Source organism: Megalopta genalis, chromosome 7 (genome assembly GCF_051020955.1).
Source record: "Megalopta genalis isolate 19385.01 chromosome 7, iyMegGena1_principal, whole genome shotgun sequence".
Taxonomy (NCBI): Eukaryota; Metazoa; Arthropoda; class Insecta; order Hymenoptera; family Halictidae; genus Megalopta; species Megalopta genalis.
In genome coordinates, this window is record NC_135019.1 from 289619 (window position 1) to 313644 (window position 24026).

The following is a 24026-nucleotide window of genomic DNA, read 5'->3' on the forward strand; positions in this document are numbered from 1 at the left end:
CGCGCGCGCGAGAGAGAGAGAGAGAGAGAGAGAGAGAGAGGGGGAGAGAGAGAATAATAAAAGAAGATCTATAATTTCGAGCCCTGTTGTAAAATATAAAGAAATATGTGCATATGCTTTTACAAAGAATTATTTTTCTTTATATTTTACAACAGGGCTCAAAATTATAGATCACATAATATAGGCATGCAATCAGATCAAATCAAAGTCAGGATCAGTATAGCTATGCAATTTAATCACGCACGACTACACACATGTGTACGGTGTTTACCGTGTGAACATAGGAATTCAAAACATAGGAACTACGATGGTGACACGACGCAGAGCTGCAGACGGTTTTATAACGTTCAACCAGTAGACACCATAAAAATGCGTAGTCGGACCATGCCTACATAGTCCTTACTCGGGACTCCAATATTGCAATATTATGACTTTACATCATGAAATAAATTTTTATTATCTTTTTGTATTTATTTGTCTACAATGATTTTTTAACAATTTAGACTAAATGCTTGATATATCTTTTTAGCAACTATACTTTATACATTTCTTATTCTTAAGTAGAATATTGTACTTGTGTTAGGAATTTAATTATATTAATACAGATTTTGTATGAATTAAATCATATCATTAAAATATGATACTAATTGTAAGAATAAAGTATAAATTATCACTTAAATGTTAATATGAAATGATTAAATCTATATAGTTATATTGTATATATAGTAAGTAATTTTTCACAGTGGTGTATATAAATATTTTTCGCACACTGTTTCAAATTAAAATGCGGTGGTTATTATTCCCATGATGATAAAACTCAAATTTTTACACTAAACTATGGAAATATCGATACAATATCTTTCAAATTATTAGATTTTTAATTATATTGTAAACACATACATAGGTAAACAACTATCTGAGCATTTCATCATATATTGACTTGTAATTTGTTAATCTAATAAATACATCCAGATTGGCAGCATGTTGATTATTTTTGAGAATATCAGTAAAATACAACTATCAAGGATTCAAATTTATATATATAAATAGTTCTATTTATATTTAATTATCGTAATCGAATAAGTAATTCCTCATAAACTCAAACCATGTACAATCAAAAGTTTTGTAATGAAATCTGTAATTACAAAGTTATCTACATAAGAAATCAAAGTGTTATTATTAAGATATAAAAGAATGGAATGATGTCCTTCTTTTTAAAATATTTTTGACGAAGATAATAAAAATGTAGAATTACAAAACAAACTAATTACATATCTGTAAATACCGATCAATATGCTTAGAATAATTATTTAGTAAACATTACATTGTACTTCATTGTGTTGTTTTTAACAAACAACACGTAGTAATGCACAAACTTACATATTAATACATTACATGTACGAAGATTCCACATTTTGAAACATGAATTTATTGTACCATATATTTCATATAATGAAATGACACCTAATTTTGTTGAAATTAATCCATTCCAAGTTGATTTGCATTTGATAAATGGCAACCGTTAGGTGTCCATAGCTCTTATAACGTAGGATGAGTGGAAAGAGATTCACTTTCTTCAGTTTCTTCTAATTCGTTATCTGTATTTGAAGATAAATGTTCTCTCAAAACTAAGGAACGCATTTGTTCTAATACCTGATGTAAAGAATCTGATCTCTGTTCCATTCTATCATTCAATGGCGTAGCATCGCCACTAGCAGTTCCCCCTGCTGGTGTTTGCGGTGTGTTGCTAGGTGGTATGGGAGTGTTTGTACCATCTCCAGTACCTATAAATATAAAATTATAATATTGAAATGAATAATTATACAGATATACAGCTACAAATATATACTGCCTCTAAATGCTTTCAACATTTACAAATCATACGAAAACTTCTGGAATATACCCATATTGTCGCTGGCAGGACTTGCAGGTCTCTCTGCACCTCTTATTTCTCTAATAATTTCTTCATCCTGATTATTTAATCTTAAACCTGCCACTCCTTTTTTTGGGACATTATATAAATCGCGCTTAATTTTTCTTCTTCTGGAAGGATCGTTTCTACGTAACTGAAGCATGGAACCAAAATCGGCGATGTAAAGAAACCCTGCTATTAATAATTCACAATTTCGTTTGCCTTGTTTATATGCAGTTTCTAATTCATGGCTTGTACGTTGATCATATTGCCACCACCCTGAAACAATGTAATTTAAAATCACATACGAGTTATGAGTAGTTTCTTAAAATTGTACGAATAGATGTAGATATCGATAATGAGATATTTTCACTTGGGAATTTACAAAGAAAACTATCTAATGTTCTGAGAGAAAAATGTTTTATTACAAAAATACATTAAGACTAAATATCAATTTTAATAGCATAGTAATAAAAATTTGTACAGTTTTGCATACAAACTTTACATGAAAATTTATGTCAGGTTTTATAAATAATAAGTACAAAAAGAATTATTTTATGCCAATTATGTTTTAAAAAGTACAAGAATCATAGATCTGGGTTATCTTATTCCTGAAACACCTACGCAAGGTGCATCTATCCTATCGCGTTTGATGTAACGCTTATGGCGTAGTGAATATTTTCTATATTGACAATGCTTTTGAAAGTCAACTATATAAAGTTTGTCGCAAATCAAAATTTCACATTCGGTTCTACCAAGGTTGTACATAGTCTCCAAATCCTTGTTGGTCCTTGAATCGTATTTCCACCAACCTATGAAGGGGTATGTTATAAACTTATCTATGCTTTGTCATAGGTTTTAAACAAATAACAAAGTTCTCTACTTTCTGTGTTTAACATATTTATAATATTGGGTTCAGTTATAATTTACTTTTATATTAGTTATTTATTTTACTTATGAGTAGAACATTTTATGTCTGCTGATTTCATGCAATTTCTCTTTTTTATGATTTATAAATGAAAGTAATTTTTATAAAAAATAATACATTACCATTTCTACCTTCATAAAACCATTGATATTCTTCTTCAGAACTATCTAATTCTTTATGAGTGTCTTCTATTTCTACTAATTGTGGTCTGTCTAGGAAATCTGGAGGAATTTCTTGACGACACATAGGACATCTTTTGCTTTGATTTGCAACACCTTTGACACATAGGTAACAATAAACATGATTGCAAGGTAATTTTGCTGGATATATGCATGGCTGAAGGCAGACTGCACATTCTGGTATTATCGTTGAGCCTAAGAAAAGAAATATTAATAAAATTATCTATATTATATGGTTGACGTTGTTTCATTAAAGATACCATTCTGAAATATCTTTTACTAAAATTAACATACACATTGTTTACAGTTCCACATTAAGATTATGTATTTATAATTTTGTGGTACTTATAATAGCTGTATACATAGATAAAAATATATAAAAAAAATTAAAATATCCATAGCAAATGTTAACGATTATTATCAAATTAATTAAACTATTGTGGTAGTTGATAGATACCTTCCTTTTCGTCAGACTCTGTCTCCTTATCCTTAAGCGTACTGCCTGCTCTGTCTTGTGAGTTAAGTTTCGCTTGAGCCATAATTATAATCGCAATATAATTTCTTAATGAACAGAGTAAAGAATTCGTTCATAAAGATGAGTATGCACCATGCCAATAAACCGACAGAAACAAAATGTTGGCCATAAATCATTTTTCTTGTTATGACATACTACATCACATTGGATGTATGTAAATTCTTAATTCTGAAAGTATATATGTATATGTATATATAGTTCGATTGGTTTGAGTAATCAATTGTGAATTTCATAAATTTTCTAATAAATACTCTAATAAGTTCTCTACATCACTTTACGGTAGATAAACAAATAGCACTATCGTAGACGTGGGGAGGTATAGAAGAAACAATTTGCTTACAGAATTTTTTGTCCCGTGGTATCTGTAATATAATATTACGTAATATAATAATACCAATGCCTTATAATATCTGTGATTTCAAGCATTTAACTGAGCAAGCACTGGCAAACACTACTAAAAATTCAATCAATTCAGCAGAAAATAGACGCTGGAGCCGTTATGTATTTGAGAGGATTTAAATACATATGTGTGTACTACATACTTACTGATGTGTATACTCTGCAAGATTGGACGGCCGCAATGCGCTCCGTTAGCGAAAATAGGGATAGAAGTTGCTTTGGTCTTATTGGTCCATTGATTTAATGCTAAGAGAGGATTCATTACGGATTGGATGCGCGGTAAAATAGTGAGGATACAAGTGTTTCTTTAGATAACAAGACAATCATACAGAAGTTGAGGTGTGTAATTTTCTCTTTTTCTTTGCAGTACAGTGTAAGGTTTTGCATGATTTTTCTACCTTGAATTCTGGCTTAGCATTAAATCGTCCGTCAATCAATCAGAGCAAAGCAATTTCTGCACCTATTCTCGCTAATGAAGCGCGTTGCGGCCGAAGAGTTTTGCAAAACTTGAAGTATAACTATAAATACTATAAATATAAACTATTTATTATTTATACTGAATATACAATAACCTTTAATTTAACTTTTGAAACGTCCGCTCTTTTCTATGATCAAAATAATTTTGCCCCGCAATAATCGCCCCGATTACTTTTATATTCCTTTGCTACTTCAAAAAATATATCAAATGCCGGACATGTATGTAAGTATATATGTACGATGTTACTTGACTACGGCGAGGACAAATATTGTACAGTACATTTATTTCATCATCATGTTGTTGTATATACTTAACGTTAGCCTTTATTATACGAACTATACGGTTTGTTAATTACAAAATGATTTTGAAAATTACACACGAAAATGTTTTAAAATTTGGGTATTCCTCATATGAGATAATATTTTATTGATAAGATTTTATTTATAATAAGGATCATAGAAGCCTTTCCAAGTTCTGAAACCTACACCTGTGCAAGGTGCATCTATCCTATCGCGTTTCATGTAAATCTTATTGTCTGGTGAATATTTTCTATGTTGACAATGCTTTCTAAAGTTAAATATATACAGTTGGCCGCAAATCGACATTTCACATCCGGCTTTACCAAGGTTGTAGATTCTCTCCAAATCCTCGTTGATCTTCGAATGGTATTTCCACCAACCTATGAAGGGGTATGTTATAAACTTATCTATTATTTGTCATAGGTTTTAAACAAATAACAAAGTTCTCTACTTTCTGTGTTTAACATATTTATAATATTGGGTTCAGTTATAATTTACTTTTATATTAGTTATTTATTTTACTTATGAGTAGAACATTTTATGTCTGCTGATTTCATGCAATTTCTCTTTTTTATGATTTGTAAATGAAAGTAATTTTTATAAAAAATAATACATTACCAGTGGTACCTTCAAAAAACCAATGATATTCTTTTTCAGAACTATGTAATTCTTTATGAGTGTCTTCTATTTCTACTAATCGTTGTGGTCTGTCTAGGAACTCTGGAGGAATTACTTGACGACACTTAGGACATCTTTTGCGATATGCACTTTGATTTGCAACACCTTTGACACATAGGTAACAATAAACATGATTGCAAGGTAATTTTGTTGGATATAGGCATGGCCGAAGGCAGTCTGTACATTCTGGTATTATCGTTGAGCCTAAGAAAAGAAATATTAATAAAATTATCTATATTATATGGTTGACGTTGTTTCATTAAAGATACCATTCTGAAATATCTTTTACTAAAATTAACATACACATTGTTTACAGTTCCACATTAAGATTATGTATTTATAATTTTGTGGTACTTATAATAGCTGTATACATAGATAAAAATATATAAAAAAAATTAAAATATCCATAGCAAATGTTAACGATTATTATCAAATTAATTAAACTATTGTGGTAGTTGATAGATACCTTCCTTTTCGTCAGACTCTGTCTCCTTATCCTTAAGCGTACTGCCTGCTCCGTCTTGTGAGTTAAGATTCGCTTGAGCCATAATTATAATCGCAATATAATTTCTTAATGAACAGAGTAAAGAATTCGTTCATAAAGATGAGTATGCACCATGCCAATAAACCGACAGAAACAAAATGTTGGCCATAAATCATTTTTCTTGTTATGACATACTACATTACATTGGATGTATGTAAATTCTTAATTCTGAAAGTATATATGTATATGTATATATAGTTCGATTGGTTTGAGTAATCAATTGTGAATTTCATAAATTTTCTAATAAATACTCTAATAAGTTCTCTACATCACTTTACGGTAGATAAACAAATAGCACTATCGTAGACGTGGGGAGGTATAGAAGAAACAATTTGCTTACAGAATTTTTTGTCCCGTGGTATCTGTAATATAATATTACGTAATATAATAATACCAATGCCTTATAATATCTGTGATTTCAAGCATTTAACTGAGCAAGCACTGGCAAACACTACTAAAAATTCAATCAATTCAGCAGAAAATAGACGCTGGAGCCGTTATGTATTTGAGAGGATTTAAATACATATGTGTGTACTACATACTTACTGATGTGTATACTCTGCAAGATTGGACGGCCGCAATGCGCTCCGTTAGCGAAAATAGGGATAGAAGTTGCTTTGGTCTTATTGGTCCATTGATTTAATGCTAAGAGAGGATTCATTACGGATTGGATGCGCGGTAAAATAGTGAGGATACAAGTGTTTCTTTAGATAACAAGACAATCATACAGAAGTTGAGGTGTGTAATTTTCTCTTTTTCTTTGCAGTACAGTGTAAGGTTTTGCATGATTTTTCTACCTTGAATTCTGGCTTAGCATTAAATCGTCCGTCAATCAATCAGAGCAAAGCAATTTCTGCACCTATTCTCGCTAATGAAGCGCGTTGCGGCCGAAGAGTTTTGCAAAACTTGAAGTATAACTATAAATACTATAAATATAAACTATTTATTATTTATACTGAATATACAATAACCTTTAATTTAACTTTTGAAACGTCCGCTCTTTTCTATGATCAAAATAATTTTGCCCCGCAATAATCGCCCCGATTACTTTTATATTCCTTTGCTACTTCAAAAAATATATCAAATGCCGGACATGTATGTAAGTATATATGTACGATGTTACTTGACTACGGCGAGGACAAATATTGTACAGTACATTTATTTCATCATCATGTTGTTGTATATACTTAACGTTAGCCTTTATTATACGAACTATACGGTTTGTTAATTACAAAATGATTTTGAAAATTACACACGAAAATGTTTTAAAATTTGGGTATTCCTCATATGAGATAATATTTTATTGATAAGATTTTATTTATAATAAGGATCATAGAAGCCTTTCCAAGTTCTGAAACCTACACCTGTGCAAGGTGCATCTATCCTATCGCGTTTCATGTAAATCTTATTGTCTGGTGAATATTTTCTATGTTGACAATGCTTTCTAAAGTTAAATATATACAGTTGGCCGCAAATCGACATTTCACATCCGGCTTTACCAAGGTTGTAGATTCTCTCCAAATCCTCGTTGATCTTCGAATGGTATTTCCACCAACCTATGAAGGGGTATGTTATAAACTTATCTATTATTTGTCATAGGTTTTAAACAAATAACAAAGTTCTCTACTTTCTGTGTTTAACATATTTATAATATTGGGTTCAGTTATAATTTACTTTTATATTAGTTATTTATTTTACTTATGAGTAGAACATTTTATGTCTGCTGATTTCATGCAATTTCTCTTTTTTATGATTTGTAAATGAAAGTAATTTTTATAAAAAATAATACATTACCAGTGGTACCTTCAAAAAACCAATGATATTCTTTTTCAGAACTATGTAATTCTTTATGAGTGTCTTCTATTTCTACTAATCGTTGTGGTCTGTCTAGGAACTCTGGAGGAATTACTTGACGACACTTAGGACATCTTTTGCGATATGCACTTTGATTTGCAACACCTTTGACACATAGGTAACAATAAACATGATTGCAAGGTAATTTTGTTGGATATAGGCATGGCCGAAGGCAGTCTGTACATTCTGGTATTATCGTTGAGCCTAAGAAAAGAAATATTAATAAAATTATCTATATTATATGGTTGACGTTGTTTCATTAAAGATACCATTCTGAAATATCTTTTACTAAAATTAACATACACATTGTTTACAGTTCCACATTAAGATTATGTATTTATAATTTTGTGGTACTTATAATAGCTGTATACATAGATAAAAATATATAAAAAAAATTAAAATATCCATAGCAAATGTTAACGATTATTATCAAATTAATTAAACTATTGTGGTAGTTGATAGATACCTTCCTTTTCGTCAGACTCTGTCTCCTTATCCTTAAGCGTACTGCCTGCTCCGTCTTGTGAGTTAAGATTCGCTTGAGCCATAATTATAATCGCAATATAATTTCTTAATGAACAGAGTAAAGAATTCGTTCATAAAGATGAGTATGCACCATGCCAATAAACCGACAGAAACAAAATGTTGGCCATAAATCATTTTTCTTGTTATGACATACTACATTACATTGGATGTATGTAAATTCTTAATTCTGAAAGTATATATGTATATGTATATATAGTTCGATTGGTTTGAGTAATCAATTGTGAATTTCATAAATTTTCTAATAAATACTCTAATAAGTTCTCTACATCACTTTACGGTAGATAAACAAATAGCACTATCGTAGACGTGGGGAGGTATAGAAGAAACAATTTGCTTACAGAATTTTTTGTCCCGTGGTATCTGTAATATAATATTACGTAATATAATAATACCAATGCCTTATAATATCTGTGATTTCAAGCATTTAACTGAGCAAGCACTGGCAAACACTACTAAAAATTCAATCAATTCAGCAGAAAATAGACGCTGGAGCCGTTATGTATTTGAGAGGATTTAAATACATATGTGTGTACTACATACTTACTGATGTGTATACTCTGCAAGATTGGACGGCCGCAATGCGCTCCGTTAGCGAAAATAGGGATAGAAGTTGCTTTGGTCTTATTGGTCCATTGATTTAATGCTAAGAGAGGATTCATTACGGATTGGATGCGCGGTAAAATAGTGAGGATACAAGTGTTTCTTTAGATAACAAGACAATCATACAGAAGTTGAGGTGTGTAATTTTCTCTTTTTCTTTGCAGTACAGTGTAAGGTTTTGCATGATTTTTCTACCTTGAATTCTGGCTTAGCATTAAATCGTCCGTCAATCAATCAGAGCAAAGCAATTTCTGCACCTATTCTCGCTAATGAAGCGCGTTGCGGCCGAAGAGTTTTGCAAAACTTGAAGTATAACTATAAATACTATAAATATAAACTATTTATTATTTATACTGAATATACAATAACCTTTAATTTAACTTTTGAAACGTCCGCTCTTTTCTATGATCAAAATAATTTTGCCCCGCAATAATCGCCCCGATTACTTTTATATTCCTTTGCTACTTCAAAAAATATATCAAATGCCGGACATGTATGTAAGTATATATGTACGATGTTACTTGACTACGGCGAGGACAAATATTGTACAGTACATTTATTTCATCATCATGTTGTTGTATATACTTAACGTTAGCCTTTATTATACGAACTATACGGTTTGTTAATTACAAAATGATTTTGAAAATTACACACGAAAATGTTTTAAAATTTGGGTATTCCTCATATGAGATAATATTTTATTGATAAGATCTTCTTTTTTTCCTTTAGGGTTATGTGGAATCAAATGTTTCGTTAACCACTCACTCAAAATATTATTTTTTATCTGATGCAATTTATGATCTTTTGCCATTTTCTCCACATCTATGTATTGATCCTATTAAACAAAATATAGTACGTATTATGTACACAATAATCAATAGATTAATAAAAATCTCTGGTATAAAGTTACTCACCATTTCTTGCCCACACATTTCACTATTATCTTTAGGTTTAGCTAGCAATAATTTTCCTTTTAATGTTAAATCTTTCTGGTTTTGGTACGTTGTAAGCTAATTATAATGCAAAAGATTTAAATACATAACGAAAGAAATCCAAAGGTGAAAGGTATGAAAAAAATAAGAAAACCTTACCTTGATTTTGTCACTATTATTAGTAAGTGGTTTACAAATTTTAAAATATTTAGAAATTGTTTCTTGTTTGGCTGCAACGGTCTTAACATTTGAATTTCTTGATATTCCTGCTTCATTGCAATCTTCTTTTGTAATTTGTGTTTCTATAATGTTTACAGCTAAACATCCTGCAAAAATAATTTTGTCTATAATAATTTCAGAATTGATAATATTTGCATGTTCCTATTTTATTGTTTGTTTATTACCACTTTCATTATGTTCAATGTTCTTATTGTTAAAGTCTGCCCTATTTGCATTACATTGCAATGTATTGTGGATAGTATGAATTTCATCTAATTGAGTTTTTAATGGTTCAGATGTAATTTCCGCATTTCCTACTAATTCGTTTACATAATTTGTAGGAAATTCCAATGGTACAGTTGAGGTGGAATCATATTTTCTCTTAAGAGGTGTAATTAACTGTTTGTTTTGTGACAATGCGTTGGATATTATATTTGTAGGTACCGTTTTCTATATCACAGATATCATGGATTATAATTATCGGGTATGTTCTTCTAACAAATAATAACATTTTTATCTCACCTTGTTGTGAAAAGTATGCTTGGATAATTTTAATTCTGTATCACAAATTGTGGGTAATTTTCTAAGCACATCAAATACGAATCTATTGATTGTATATTCTTCATTTTTATTTGGAATAATATTTAATGGATCAGATGCGACACATATATTTGGATAAATGAAACTATGTGATTTTGGTACAGGAAATTTAATTTCAAGATAGAAAATTCCATCTTTGTTCTTTGGTAAAGAATATCCATACTAAAACATTTTTATAGAATAAGTTTAGAAACAATTTGAATTATCTAAGGTTTTTCATGAAGATATATTCACCATATTTTTCCAGTGTCTTCGCATTTGGTCATAATCTTTAAAGGTACACATCGGAAATTCTTTAAATACAGATAATACTCTGCCTCTTTTTGTACTAGAAATATTTTATATGCTGATATAAATTTTATAAAATTTAATAAATATGTAAGACAATATTTAATTTACTCGTATTACCTTGGTAAAACGTATACAAATGGAGAATCATAGTGAGATAAGTCAATATATCCTTTAGGATCTGCTAAAAAGTGGGATAGCACAGACGATGGAACAAAATCTTCAAGCTTTACAAATGGTATATTAACACTTTCTGTATGAAGCAGTAAACATATGTCCTTCTCTATAAGTTTATTTCACGTTAGTGTTCAATATAAATATATACTTGCATGTATCTAAAAATTGTATACCTTGAAAAAGAATATCTATTTTTAATGCCGAAATTGGTTCCACAGAAGTGAAAAATTGTTTCCCTTGAAGAAAATATTGACCAACTTTATTCCATAGTGGTGCTATCTTAGTCTGTATAGTATATAAAAAGCAGGTTTTATAAATTTCCGTAGTAATTGGACGTTGTCCTTGATACTGTTGAGAAAGATAAAAACAAGTCATTTCTTTGTGTATAGGAAACAAATACATATTTAAATAAATAATAGTTTTAATGTATTTCAACGAACCACTAGTTTCAAGTATCTTAAAATTTTCTCTAATTTTCCACTTTCATGAACAGCTTTACGTGTAATTACGAATATATATTTTTCCGTACCTGATATTGGCGACGCAATTACATCAGTAACTAAATAAATAAGTAATCTGAAATTACATTGATAATAATGTAGAAGTTGTTTTAGAGATATAAATACAAAAATCTGTACAAATCTCTGAAACAGTCAATTATAATCGAGTATACCGGCATTTCATTGTTGTCCAGTGAAAATTTGTTTTTGTGGATGATTCATGTACTTCGATAAAGTCAAGTTTGCAAATTGTACAACATAACTCATTTATCTGAGGTAAAGAAACATATACAATTGCACCTTTTTTTCTTTCATATGTAACATTCGAAATATCCATTTTTTATTAGCCCCTATGATATTGTCGATTATTTTGCGTTGTTTGAAAAATGGAAATCAACGTTGTTTGTACAATTTTGAATTGAATTTACTACCAACATTATAATGTGAAATATTCTTGAAAAGATATTGTAGCACCTACAATGGATTGGTAATACAGAACGTACGAAGAAGTAGATATTCTTATTTTATAATTATTAAAAAGAAAAAATGGTAACGACGACAGTGATGAGCTTCATGCTACAATGAGCGAAAAATGGTAGAAATTGTGTATCGAGGATTGAGATTGTGTATCTATGCATTGAGAATGCACCGCTATCATTGGACATATTTTCATAACAAAATCATGACACAGATTAGTGCGAAAAGAAATTATATGTATCTTTAAAATATTTCAAACTTTTTATAATCAAGAAAATTCGAAAAGAAAAAATTGACAATTTCAATACGGACCCATGGAAATCTTTCCTGTCTACAAGATGCATACAGTAATATCTAAGGTTTTGCACGATATTTCTACCCCTTTTAGCTTTCGCAAGCATCCCCACCATTTTACTGCGCATCCAATCCACACTGAATCCTGTCTTGGCATTGAATTGTCAGTCAATCAGAGCAAAGCAATTTCTACACCAATTCTCGCTAACAGAGCGCGATTGAGGTATTACGTACTATTTCGCGTGAAAACTTACCTGAAGCCATTGACGTCAGCATTACTTGGTACATATTACTTTCTGCGATTAGTGTGTGTATGCTTTGGTACGATTTTGTGTCATTTGGTTCTTGTACTGTTTAGCGTAACTTGCGTTGTAAATACATTCTTGTAAATTATTTCATCGCATGTAAGTATACTAGTTTTAACAGATTTTACTTTTTTTGAACATAATTACACGGTAACTACTACAATAATAAAGAAAATTCATTGTTTCTTCAACTACCCACCATTTTGATATGTCATACGATCAATAAGTTCGTTTCGAAATGTTTCCAGTGTATTAAATTTCTGAGCATAACAAATTTATCAGTTCATGATACAGATATATATACACAATTCGATTTTTACACAACTATAATAGACGCTGATGCCATTAAATTTCACATTAAAATTTTACACTTTGAGAAATTCTGTTGCGCACCGTCACTTTGAATCGCTTTATGTGACGTACATAGAAATATAATATTGCATTTATTTAAATAAAACAAATTCTTATACCTAACACTAACAATTTTTACAGCGACATATACTTACACATTTCACTTTTCGTTATACAGATTTCTAATTATGCAAATCTTTGTCAAAACACTCACGGGTAAAACCATCACCCTGGAGGTAGAAGCCTCCGATACAATAGAAAATGTAAAGACAAAGATTCAAGAGAAAGAAGGAATTCCACCAGACCAACAACGGTTAATCTTTGCTGGCAAACAATTGGAAGATGGGAGAACCCTCTCAGACTACAACATCCAGAAAGAATCCACACTTCACCTGGTGTTGCGACTTCGCGGTGGAATGCAAATCTTTGTGAAAACTCTCACAGGGAAAACCATTACCTTGGAGGTTGAAGCTTCAGACACAATAGAAAATGTAAAGGCCAAGATACAAGATAAAGAAAACATTCCTCCCGATCAGCAGCGATTAATCTTTGCCGGCAAGCAATTGGAGGATGGGAGGACACTCTCAGATTACAACATCCAGAAAGAATCAACACTTCACTTGGTATTGCGACTTCGCGGAGGAATGCAAATCTTTGTGAAAACCCTCACAGGAAAAACCATTACCTTGGAGGTTGAAGCGTCAGACACAATAGAGAACGTAAAGGCCAAGATACAAGATAAAGAAGGCATTCCACCCGACCAGCAACGATTAATCTTTGCTGGCAAGCAACTGGAGGATGGAAGGACACTCTCAGATTACAACATCCAGAAAGAATCAACTCTTCACTTGGTATTGCGACTTCGCGGAGGAATGCAAATATTTGTGAAAACCCTCACAGGCAAAACCATTACCTTGGAGGTTGAAGCTTCAGACACAATAGAAAACGTAAAGGCTAAGATACAAGACAAAGAAGGCATTCCGCCCGATCAGCAGAGACTAATCTTTGCCGGCAAACAATTGGAGGATGGGAGGACACTCTCAGATTACAACATCCAGAAAGAATCAACACTTCACTTGGTGTTGCGACTTCGCGGAGGAATGCAAATCTTTGTGAAAACCCTCACAGGAAAAACCATTACCTTGGAGGTTGAAGCTTCAGACACAATAGAAAACGTAAAGGCCAAGATACAAGACAAAGAAGGCATTCCTCCCGATCAGCAACGATTAATCTTTGCTGGCAAGCAACTGGAGGATGGAAGGACACTCTCAGATTACAACATTCAGAAAGAATCAACTCTTCACTTGGTATTGCGACTTCGCGGAGGAATGCAAATCTTTGTGAAAACCCTCACAGGAAAAACCATTACCTTGGAGGTTGAAGCTTCAGACACAATAGAAAACGTGAAGGCCAAGATACAAGATAAAGAAGGCATTCCTCCCGATCAGCAGCGATTAATCTTTGCTGGCAAGCAACTGGAGGATGGAAGGACACTCTCAGATTACAACATCCAGAAAGAATCAACGCTTCACTTGGTATTGCGACTTCGCGGAGGAATGCAAATCTTTGTGAAAACCCTCACAGGAAAAACCATTACCTTGGAGGTTGAAGCTTCAGACACAATAGAGAACGTAAAGGCCAAGATACAAGATAAAGAAGGCATTCCACCCGACCAGCAACGATTAATCTTTGCTGGCAAGCAACTGGAGGATGGAAGGACACTCTCAGATTACAACATCCAGAAAGAATCAACGCTTCACTTGGTATTGCGACTTCGCGGAGGAATGCAAATCTTTGTGAAAACCCTCACAGGAAAAACCATTACCTTGGAGGTTGAAGCTTCAGACACAATAGAAAACGTAAAGGCCAAGATACAAGATAAAGAAGGCATTCCTCCCGATCAGCAGCGATTAATCTTTGCCGGCAAGCAATTGGAGGATGGGAGGACACTCTCAGATTACAACATCCAGAAAGAATCAACGCTTCACTTGGTATTGCGACTTCGCGGAGGAATGCAAATCTTTGTGAAAACCCTCACAGGAAAAACCATTACCTTGGAGGTTGAAGCTTCAGACACAATAGAAAACGTAAAGGCCAAGATACAAGATAAAGAAAACATTCCTCCCGATCAGCAGCGATTAATCTTTGCTGGCAAGCAATTGGAGGATGGGAGGACACTCTCAGATTACAACATCCAGAAAGAATCAACGCTTCACTTGGTATTGCGACTTCGCGGAGGAATGCAAATCTTTGTGAAAACCCTCACAGGAAAAACCATTACCTTGGAGGTTGAAGCTTCAGACACAATAGAAAACGTAAAGGCCAAGATACAAGATAAAGAAGGCATTCCTCCCGATCAGCAGCGATTAATCTTTGCTGGCAAGCAATTGGAGGATGGGAGGACACTCTCAGATTACAACATCCAGAAAGAATCAACGCTTCACTTGGTGTTGCGACTTCGCGGAGGAATGCAAATATTTGTAAAAACCCTCACAGGAAAAACCATTACCTTGGAGGTTGAAGCTTCAGACACAATAGAGAACGTAAAGGCCAAGATACTAGATAAAGAAGGCATTCCACCCGACCAGCAACGATTAATCTTTGCTGGCAAGCAACTGGAGGATGGAAGGACACTCTCAGATTACAACATCCAGAAAGAATCAACTCTTCACTTGGTATTGCGACTTCGCGGAGGAATGCAAATATTTGTGAAAACCCTCACAGGCAAAACCATTACCTTGGAGGTTGAAGCTTCAGACACAATAGAGAACGTAAAGGCCAAGATACAAGATAAAGAAGGCATTCCACCCGACCAGCAACGATTAATCTTTGCTGGCAAGCAATTGGAAGATGGAAGGACTCTCTCAGATTACAACATCCAGAAAGAATCAACTCTTCACTTGGTATTGCGACTTCGCGGAGGAATGCAAATCTTTGTGAAAACTCTCACAGGAAAAACCATTACCTTGGAGGTTGAAGCTTCAGACACAATAGAAAATGTAAAAGCCAAGATTCAAGACAAAGAAGGCATTCCTCCCGATCAGCAGCGATTAATCTTTGCTGGCAAGCAATTGGAGGATGGGAGAACACTCTCAGATTATAACATCCAAAAAGAATCCACACTTCACTTGGTATTGCGACTTCGCGGAGGAATGCAAATCTTTGTGAAAACTCTCACAGGAAAAACCATTACCCTGGAGGTTGAGACTTCGGATACCATAGAGAATGTAAAGGCCAAGATACAAGATAAAGAAGGCATTCCTCCCGATCAGCAGCGATTAATCTTTGCTGGCAAACAATTGGAGGATGGGAGAACTCTCTCAGATTACAACATCCAAAAAGAATCCACACTTCACTTGGTATTGCGTCTTCGCGGTGGAATGCAAATCTTTGTGAAAACTCTCACAGGTAAAACCATTACCTTGGAGGTTGAAACTTCGGACACCGTAGAAAACGTAAAGGCCAAAATTCAATATAAAGAAGGCATTCCTCCCGATCAGCAGAGACTAATCTTTGCTGGCAAGCAATTGGAGGATGGGAGGACTCTGTCAGATTACAACATCCAGAAAGAATCCACACTTCACCTGGTATTGCGGCTTCGCGGTGGAATGCAAATATTTGTGAAAACTCTCACAGGAAAAACCATCACGTTAGAGGTTGAGGCTGCAGACACAATAGAGAACGTAAAGGCCAAGATTCAAGATAAAGAAGGTATTCCACCCGATCAGCAGCGATTAATCTTTGCTGGCAAGCAATTGGAGGATGGGAGGACACTCTCAGATTACAATATCCAGAAAGAATCCACACTTCACCTGGTGTTGCGACTTCGCGGTGGAATGCAAATCTTTGTGAAAACGCTCACAGGAAAAACTATTACGTTGGAGGTTGAGTATTCGGACACGATAGAAAACGTGAAGGCCAAGATACATGATAAAGAAGGCATTCCTCCCGATCAGCAGCGATTAATCTTTGCTGGCAAGCAATTGGAAGATGGGAGGACTCTTTCAGATTACAAGATTCAGAAAGAATGCACGCTTCACCTTGTCTTACGACTTCGTGGTGGGATGCAAATATTTGTGAAAACTCTCACTGGAAAAACCATCACCTTGGAGGTTGAGGCTTCAGACACGATAGAAAACGTAAAAGCCAAAATTCAAGATAAAGAAGGCATTCCACCCGATCAGCAGCGATTAATCTTTGCTGGCAAGCAATTGGAAGATGGGAGGACTCTTTCAGATTACAAGATTCAGAAAGAATGCACGCTTCACCTGGTCTTACGACTTCGTGGTGGGATGCAGATCTTTGTGAAAACTCTCACGGGTAAAACCATTACGTTGGAGGTTGAGGCTGCAGACACAATAGAAAACGTAAAGGCCAAGATTCAAGATAAAGAAGGCATTCCTCCCGATCAGCAGCGTTTAATCTTTGCTGGCAAGCAATTGGAGGATGGGAGGACACTCTCAGACTATAATATTCAAAAAGAGTCTACGTTGCATTTAGTACTGCGCCTCCGTGGCGGTGTTAAAAGTTCGGTGTCATCAATGGACGGACATTTCGTGTTGATTAATTGGGAAATTAATTTGTCTTGCAAACAGAACAAGGATAATAAATATTTGGAGGAGAGATATTTAGTTTCCAGTTAATGAGCTCGGAAAAATTTATACATTCAAAATGATTGACGGGTGCAATGTCTCCATCAGGAATGACTCATAAAATTGATAGTATCGATAGTGTCATTATATTTCTTTATTTTCGTATATGTGTACTGTTTAGTACTAGTTGCTATCGTCGTATACTTCTTTATTGGTATACATATAGTAACAAGAAGAGTGTATAGTGTATTGGTCCAGTTATATATAAGGACTGATTAATGTAATACACTTCTCTTCATTAAAATTATTCAGACGTACAATTTGTATTTCTTTTCTCACGTATTCCTTACATATTTATTATTAATTGTCTATGTTTGCTACTTATTTACACATGTTATACAAACTTTTATGCTGTTAAAATTTTGATAGTTAAATCGTGGGTGGGTATCCTGTGTCAAATACAGTCACAGCAATAATTTTGGGCGTATATATATATATATATATATATAGTTTGATAGTAGAAGTTTGTCAATAATTTTTTAATTAATTTTGCGATAATTGATTGTAAGGTGGTAGAATTCTAAAATTGTTTATCCTTTAACAATTGAAAGATATTGAAATGGTCTTTCTCACGTTTGTGCTTGTTTAGTGTAAGGAACTGATCTTTTTATGACTGTTTTGAAGCGGAAGGGGAAATATATGTTCTACAATTGGTATAAAAATTTTGAAGATCGATTCGAATTGTTCATTTTGGAACTGACTGATAATGCCATCTGGTAACGAGTTAGTACCGCGTCATTACCGAGTTAGTGCTATAAGCACAGAGGAGATACCAGAATAGACTGGGCAGCATACAGGCATAGGCTACGTTTGCGCTAATAAGCTTGAATCTCTGAAATATCGGTAACGATGCGCGCGCGGCATGGGAATGGTAATTGTGATTCTGAAGTCCCATTTTTGGGTGACGAAATAACGAATGCATTGGCTGTCCAGTCTACTCGTATACCTACTCCGTCTGTGGGGTATCACAGCCAAGGTTTAAACTGCGGAAGATTTAGATCTTTGTCGTCTTAGGCTAACATATTTTTGGCACTCGCGATGAAAAGAAAAGGTAAGAGGAATGAGTGGTAATCGTAAGCATTTAAAATACTAAATTTAGCATTTTTATGGAAACATATATTATTTATTATTTAAATATTTTTGCGTGCTAACAAGGTGTCGATCCTCACCAGATGATTAGTCCGGTTCAAATGTAATTCGTAATAATTGGTTGTAAAATTACTTAAGGTCGTATTATTTTGTACCATGTATAGAAAAACCTAAAGTGGAATTTTCCTGAAAAACTGCCGGCCTAGGCTATACCCTATTTAGTCTATAGTTAAATCCGTATCTGGGTAAATAGCTACAAGTGCTGGTGTTTTGCTGCGTTATTACGCCATTGGTTGTCGCGTGTACAATCGTATCGCGCGTCGATACGTTTGCTTGCAAGTTTAGGCGTTGCGTCACGGATATCGCCACCAGTCCGAAGCGTAAGTTTATTCGAGTATGTTCGGACAACGAATGCTCTCTTTTATAATTTGTATAATTTGATCATATGTGCCACACACGTGTTGTACATATTTTGAAGTTACAAAATCGACACGCAAAGAGAATTAACGCTGATTCACGCGTGTATATTTAGCTTAACGTTGAATTTTTGACGGCAACCGATCAATGTCAACTGCAACGCGGATCCAGGATAATATTCATTGTGTAACTATACAATAATTACTCGGTGTATTTTTACATACTCGTAAACCGGTAGAAACCGATCGACTGGAAGAGGCGTAAATCTTATCCGCCATCGTGATTCGAACGAATCTCGAAGACGTGGAAAATATTGGAATTGGTCGATGGTAAGAATATTTATTTGGTTCGAGCTGTTTTCATTCGAAAGTGGACATTTTGTAGAATCGTAGCGTAACGGCCGAATATATCGATAAATTATTAGAACGACGAGAGTTTGTTTACAATAATTCCATGTACCACAGATACGCATCGCGTTCGTCGAGGAGGGTGGAGCAATAACGAAGCTCTCGTACATACCAGACGGCACTTTCTATTTGGAACGTTGAACGCGTTACAATTTCACTTGTTTCGCGGTGTTCCTCGTCGAGCGAGTCGACGATCAATTCGAACGCAGCTCCGATGACGCCTTGACGAGCGACAAATAAAAAAAAGGTAAAAGCTCATTGTATAGAAGATATGTAGATAGTTCCGGGTTCGCGACTGTGAGACAACGCTGATCACGCGATTCACGCGGTCGGATAATAACCTTAGGCCTTAGGAGAACGAACCTTTCTCGAAGGGCTCGAGGAACTCGCTAAGAAGGTCGTTAGCGAACCTACGCTTCCGATTGCTGCGGGTATCGTTCGAACCGTGGATAAGAGAATAAATTGAAATCGGATATCGCGCAGGTATTAATCCGTAATCGATACAATGATTTACATGTACCGCGAGCTCTCGATAGACTTCGAATGAAAAATACAAAAAACGCGTTAATCTATATTCTATAGATATTATATTTTATTCTCGAATATTTATAATAATACTAATATATAATTAATATATTTCTCGATTATATTTTATTCTCGAATAGCGCGAAAAGTAAGAAAGATATGTAAAATGTAACCCCTTTGCTAGAAAATTATACACACGGGAGTCGCTTAGGATCCTGGTGTACCAGTTGAGAATTCGGAAAAGCTCGTCGATCGTTCGCGTTCGACGCTGAAACGATTTCGGAGAAAATACATATGTATAAAGTTCAGCGAAGAATCGTCTCGCCGCGCCGAACCGAACGCGGTTCTCCCCGCTATTCGGTTAGCATTAATCGCGAACGTAGAAACGAAAGGTCGCGGATTCCCACGTTGCGAAAATTACCCTTGGATAACGGCCATACGAGAAATGTTAGTGATCTCGGTCGTGGGTGGTATTTGAGGCATTCCGTTATCCGCGTTGCACCCACCTCCGTCCTACAATCGTGATATGGATCACAGTTACGGAAAACGCTTTTACACGCATCGGGTCTCTCTCGAATTGATCGACGCGTGGAATAAATACATTTGACATATGTATTTCGTATATGATATTTACGTTTGCACAGTTTCGTGGTTTCGTAGAAATTCTCGATATCGTAGATACCGTTATCGCGAATGCGAAATTATTCGGAATTTGAACGAATCGGTCGTCGAAGAACGGTTGTACGTAAAACAATTATTATTCGTTCGAGAAACTATCGCCTCGTCGAGGTGGAGAAACGCGAGCAAATAGTCGCGTTCGTTTACAGAACGAACAAGCTGCCGAATGTTGAGAGATATTTTCGCTTCGTTTGCACGTTTCTTTCTTCAACGGGAGAAAGTGCTACGCAACACATTTTCATTTTAATGAAATTCGCGCGGGGCTAAGATCCTTTCGATAATACGTGTACGCGCACATGTCTGCGAAGCTTTGTACTCGAAAGTACATTGAATTTCATTCATAGTTATTCATTGAAGCTTCGCAACCTATTCCACGCGGCCTTTGTTCCTACGTTATTCAATGCGGAAGCGCGAACAGCGTATCGACCAACGAGTTTTTTACACTTTCAATTTTCGTTATTACAATATTTACGACGGTTCGCGGCGTTGCTGCGAAAATAATTTGTCGCGTCCACACCGCGAGTCTCTGTTCTTAATATTATTTTCGTGTCTTTGGTTTAGCGCAGGTGCAACGTATAACTCGCGAGGAAAGAGTGAACGCGCGTGTAGCTCGAGGAAGGAATTTTAAGCTATAGCCAAGATCAGTGAAAACGCTAATTATTATGGAGAAATCCATGAATTATGTCGCTCGTATTCCGTGGCCGTATCCCATATTTGTATTCTTTCTCCTCGTTCTTTTTTCTTCGCGCCGCTCTTTCCGTCTCTTTCCCCCCTCATTGTTATCAGGGGCGCCTCCGTCCTTTTCCCGCGAGCAACTCCATTTTTCTCGGGTTCGAAGTCTTCTCTTTCACCGTTCATTCTTTCGCATTCTTTCGCGGCGTTAATTATGCGAAGGACTCCCACGAGTTAATAATGCCGCTCAAGATCATGGACTACGGTCGCGCGTCAGTCGACGACTTTTCTATGCATTCGTGCTCAACCTATTCCTCTCCTATCTCCGCCGTTTAAATCGCCGCTAGTGTTTCCACACGGGTGCTCGTCTTTCGATCGTGTTTTGCACCGGGAGGCCGTACACCGTCGTGTCGCATACACCGAACGACGAACGCATCGAGCGAAAAATCGACAGGTGCTCGAGCGCGTAGCTTCGATACGGTTGCAGCAGGCGGTTCGAGGGGACACAGCTGGCATTCTTCTCGCGGATGGAATTTTTCTGTATCGAAAACTGTTTTGTTTCTCGTCCGTCGTCGATGAAAATTCTTTTAGAATTCGCTGCGATCCGCCTCGATGGTAACCGTGGTTGCTCGCGATCGGTGTACCCGTTACGGTGGGGGTAGAGAAGGTGGACCGACGATGAATTTACTGTAACGTAAATATGGGTATTCGGTTAGCGGAGAATTAAAATTCGGTGTTGCACGCCCACATCGTTCCGCCGCTGTTACCTGGCCATTGCCGCATTTGGAGATGTTGCGATGCGAGGACGACGGACATCGGTGATTCGACTCTAAAAATTTCTGTTTAACTCGCGGAGTTATACGGGACGTGGAATAATCGTTACGGCCCGTGAACGACGTACTATCGAGAACGGAAGGAAGGAAGGATAGGAGTTCTGTGAATGCATTCGATAGGCGGTTCGAGGGGGTGTACGCGGTGTGCCAGTAGCTCGAAAATAAAAAGTACCATCGAGGATGCGCGGAGAGAATTTTCTCGTTCTCCTTGACAGGCTTCCTCCTCTTCTTCCAATGACTCAAGTCCACTGACCGAGACTCGGATGCCATGCAATAAAGTCGAAGAAAAAGCCGCGATCGTAAACCCGGCTTGCTTCCGCAGTTTGCGATAGTTTCGTGGCTGGGGCGATCGGGAATACGTACGAAGCGAAGCTGTACAATTCGAGGAACGTTACGCTCTTACGAACACTGGAAAATTCGCAAAAGTTTCGCCGAGTCCCCGCGATAGAAACGATCGAGCCTGACAAATTTTCTTCGGTCTTTCCCGCGCGCGCGCGCGTTCTGGAAAATAAATTTCGTCGAAAAGGCAACGGTACTCGATATTCGCGCGATCGACCGCGCGATAATCGAACCAGTAAAACGGCGGCGAGAGAACGACGAGAACGTGGCTCGAGGAATGGAAAGGATTAGGATGGAAAATCGGAGACCGCCGCGCGGTTTCTCCGGTCTCGTTCGAGAAACGGCGAACAAAGGGGGCGACAAGAACGCGTAATGACCCACGCTCGATTATCGCGAAGAAGACGGAGCATAGGCGTGTGCTTCGGCGACCGGTGCGCGGGATAAAGACAAACGCGTAGAAAATATGGCCATGATATTTACTAACGCGGTCTCCGCGTGAAAGTGCTCGCTCTTCGCTTTGTGCCGTGCTCGACGAACGCGCATGCTTTTATATAACGGGTGACATGGCCGGATCTTTTCACGAAAAATCGGATCGCTCCGGAGCCGGGCCGAACGTTCGTAGCGCCAGAAGGTATCTCTCGCGCGATCGTTATTACCTAACATCTAGATAATCGAACACGCTTTTACAGGTGAAAACGATTCGGAAATATACCATTACCTTGGCCAGTTTACCGTTTTCTACGATACGCGATAAACCGCGACGCGGCTTCGTCGAAGAAATCTTCGCGCCCTTTTATCGGCTCCTCTCCTGCTCGATACGCGGCCGCGATCTTCGACCGAAGCGTCGTTTGGTAACCTTTCGAAATACGCGTGTACGTACATACGTATGTATATACTTCGTCCACGGTCCATTTAAGCGAGCCAATTCGAATCTCGGTCGTGGTCGATAGGAAAAAGATCGAGTACGGATCCCGTCCGGTTCCCGTTGGCGTGCCGTTACCCCGATTGTTCGTCGCGTAGCACCATTTCGCATTTCGCATTTCGCGTTTCGCGTTTCGCGTTTCGCGTTTCGCATTTCTCGTCTCGGGCCCCGCGGACGGGTGGGTGGCCGCGAGAGCTTCGAGCAGCTCCGAAGGTAGATTGGGCAAAGAATTTCGATGAAAATATTCGCTGGCAGCACCGCGAGGTATCCTTTAAGGTCTCTTCGGTGCTCCTCGCAAACAAGGACATAAGAGAAGGGGATACCGAGTTGTATAGGCACCTTTCTCGCGGCGCTCGCTGTGGAATGGCAAAAAGAGAGGAGGCAGTCTGACGTCACG

General features: G+C 36.3%; 6 protein-coding genes and 2 long non-coding RNA genes across 13 annotated transcripts in view; 3 read left to right on the plus strand and 5 right to left on the minus strand.

Annotated features, from left to right (window-relative positions):
* Positions 1-859: 859 nt before the first annotated feature.
* On the minus strand, positions 860-4142 carry LOC117218628 (Ring finger protein 146). Of its 4 annotated transcripts, XM_076523923.1 has the most exons (6): positions 4101-4142; positions 3477-3722; positions 2963-3214; positions 2668-2724; positions 1904-2191; positions 860-1784 (listed from the first exon to the last, which is right to left on the minus strand). In XM_076523923.1, exons 2-6 carry the CDS (start codon positions 3556-3558, stop codon positions 1540-1542), a joined length of 924 nt encoding a protein of 307 aa, XP_076380038.1. In that variant the 5' UTR covers positions 3559-3722; positions 4101-4142; the 3' UTR covers positions 860-1539. The 4 variants fall into 4 exon arrangements, with proteins under 4 accessions (XP_076380038.1, XP_076380037.1, XP_033323060.1 ...); XM_076523922.1 differs by lacking the exon at positions 2668-2724 and having other exon boundaries at positions 4101-4119; XM_033467169.2 differs by lacking the exons at positions 2668-2724; positions 4101-4142 and adding an exon at positions 3895-4094.
* A 586-nt stretch (positions 4143-4728) lies between these two features.
* Positions 4729-6492, minus strand: LOC117218629 (E3 ubiquitin-protein ligase RNF146-B-like). 2 transcript variants are annotated; one of them, XM_076523924.1, is made up of 4 exons: positions 6293-6492; positions 5875-6120; positions 5358-5612; positions 4729-5110 (listed from the first exon to the last, which is right to left on the minus strand). In XM_076523924.1, the coding sequence occupies exons 2-4, from the start codon at positions 5954-5956 to the stop codon at positions 4869-4871; spliced, it is 579 nt and encodes a 192-aa protein (XP_076380039.1). In that variant the 5' UTR covers positions 5957-6120; positions 6293-6492; the 3' UTR covers positions 4729-4868. The 2 variants fall into 2 exon arrangements, with proteins under 2 accessions (XP_076380039.1, XP_033323063.2); XM_033467172.2 differs by having other exon boundaries at positions 5349-5612.
* Positions 6493-7579: 1087 nt separating this feature from the next.
* LOC117228295 (E3 ubiquitin-protein ligase rnf146) lies at positions 7580-8877 on the minus strand. The gene is made up of 3 exons (XM_033483993.2): positions 8691-8877; positions 8273-8518; positions 7580-8010 (listed from the first exon to the last, which is right to left on the minus strand). Exons 2-3 carry the CDS (start codon positions 8352-8354, stop codon positions 7700-7702), a joined length of 393 nt encoding a protein of 130 aa, XP_033339884.2. The 5' UTR covers positions 8355-8518; positions 8691-8877; the 3' UTR covers positions 7580-7699.
* A 397-nt stretch (positions 8878-9274) lies between these two features.
* On the minus strand, positions 9275-12262 carry LOC117218561 (uncharacterized protein C18orf63). Of its 2 annotated transcripts, none has more exons than XM_076523919.1 (10): positions 11842-12262; positions 11609-11744; positions 11342-11516; positions 11112-11274; positions 10938-11031; positions 10626-10865; positions 10292-10553; positions 10044-10210; positions 9867-9962; positions 9275-9787 (listed from the first exon to the last, which is right to left on the minus strand). In XM_076523919.1, the coding sequence occupies exons 1-10, from the start codon at positions 12003-12005 to the stop codon at positions 9599-9601; spliced, it is 1686 nt and encodes a 561-aa protein (XP_076380034.1). In that variant the 5' UTR covers positions 12006-12262; the 3' UTR covers positions 9275-9598. The 2 variants fall into 2 exon arrangements, with proteins under 2 accessions (XP_076380034.1, XP_076380033.1); XM_076523918.1 differs by having other exon boundaries at positions 10289-10553; positions 11842-12261.
* LOC143259891 (uncharacterized) lies at positions 9462-9861 on the plus strand. The gene is made up of 2 exons (XR_013033931.1): positions 9462-9569; positions 9682-9861. It is a non-coding gene; the product is annotated as an uncharacterized LOC143259891 (long non-coding RNA).
* Positions 12263-12702: 440 nt separating the features above from the next.
* Positions 12703-18007, plus strand: LOC117218624 (polyubiquitin-A). The gene is made up of 2 exons (XM_033467162.2): positions 12703-12843; positions 13274-18007. Exon 2 carries the CDS (start codon positions 13284-13286, stop codon positions 17736-17738), a length of 4455 nt encoding a protein of 1484 aa, XP_033323053.2. The 5' UTR covers positions 12703-12843; positions 13274-13283; the 3' UTR covers positions 17739-18007.
* Positions 18008-18162: 155 nt separating this feature from the next.
* The window catches only part of RhoGEF64C (Rho guanine nucleotide exchange factor at 64C), a 30626-nt gene continuing 24762 nt past the window's right edge, over positions 18163-24026 (plus strand). The window contains exon 1 of the mRNA XM_076523913.1: positions 18163-19907. The gene's annotated coding sequence lies outside the window, so the exon portion shown is untranslated. The remainder of the gene's footprint in view (positions 19908-24026) is intronic.
* On the minus strand, positions 19577-23848 carry LOC143259892 (uncharacterized). Its single transcript, XR_013033932.1, has 2 exons — positions 22303-23848; positions 19577-22222 (listed from the first exon to the last, which is right to left on the minus strand). It is a non-coding gene; the product is annotated as an uncharacterized LOC143259892 (long non-coding RNA).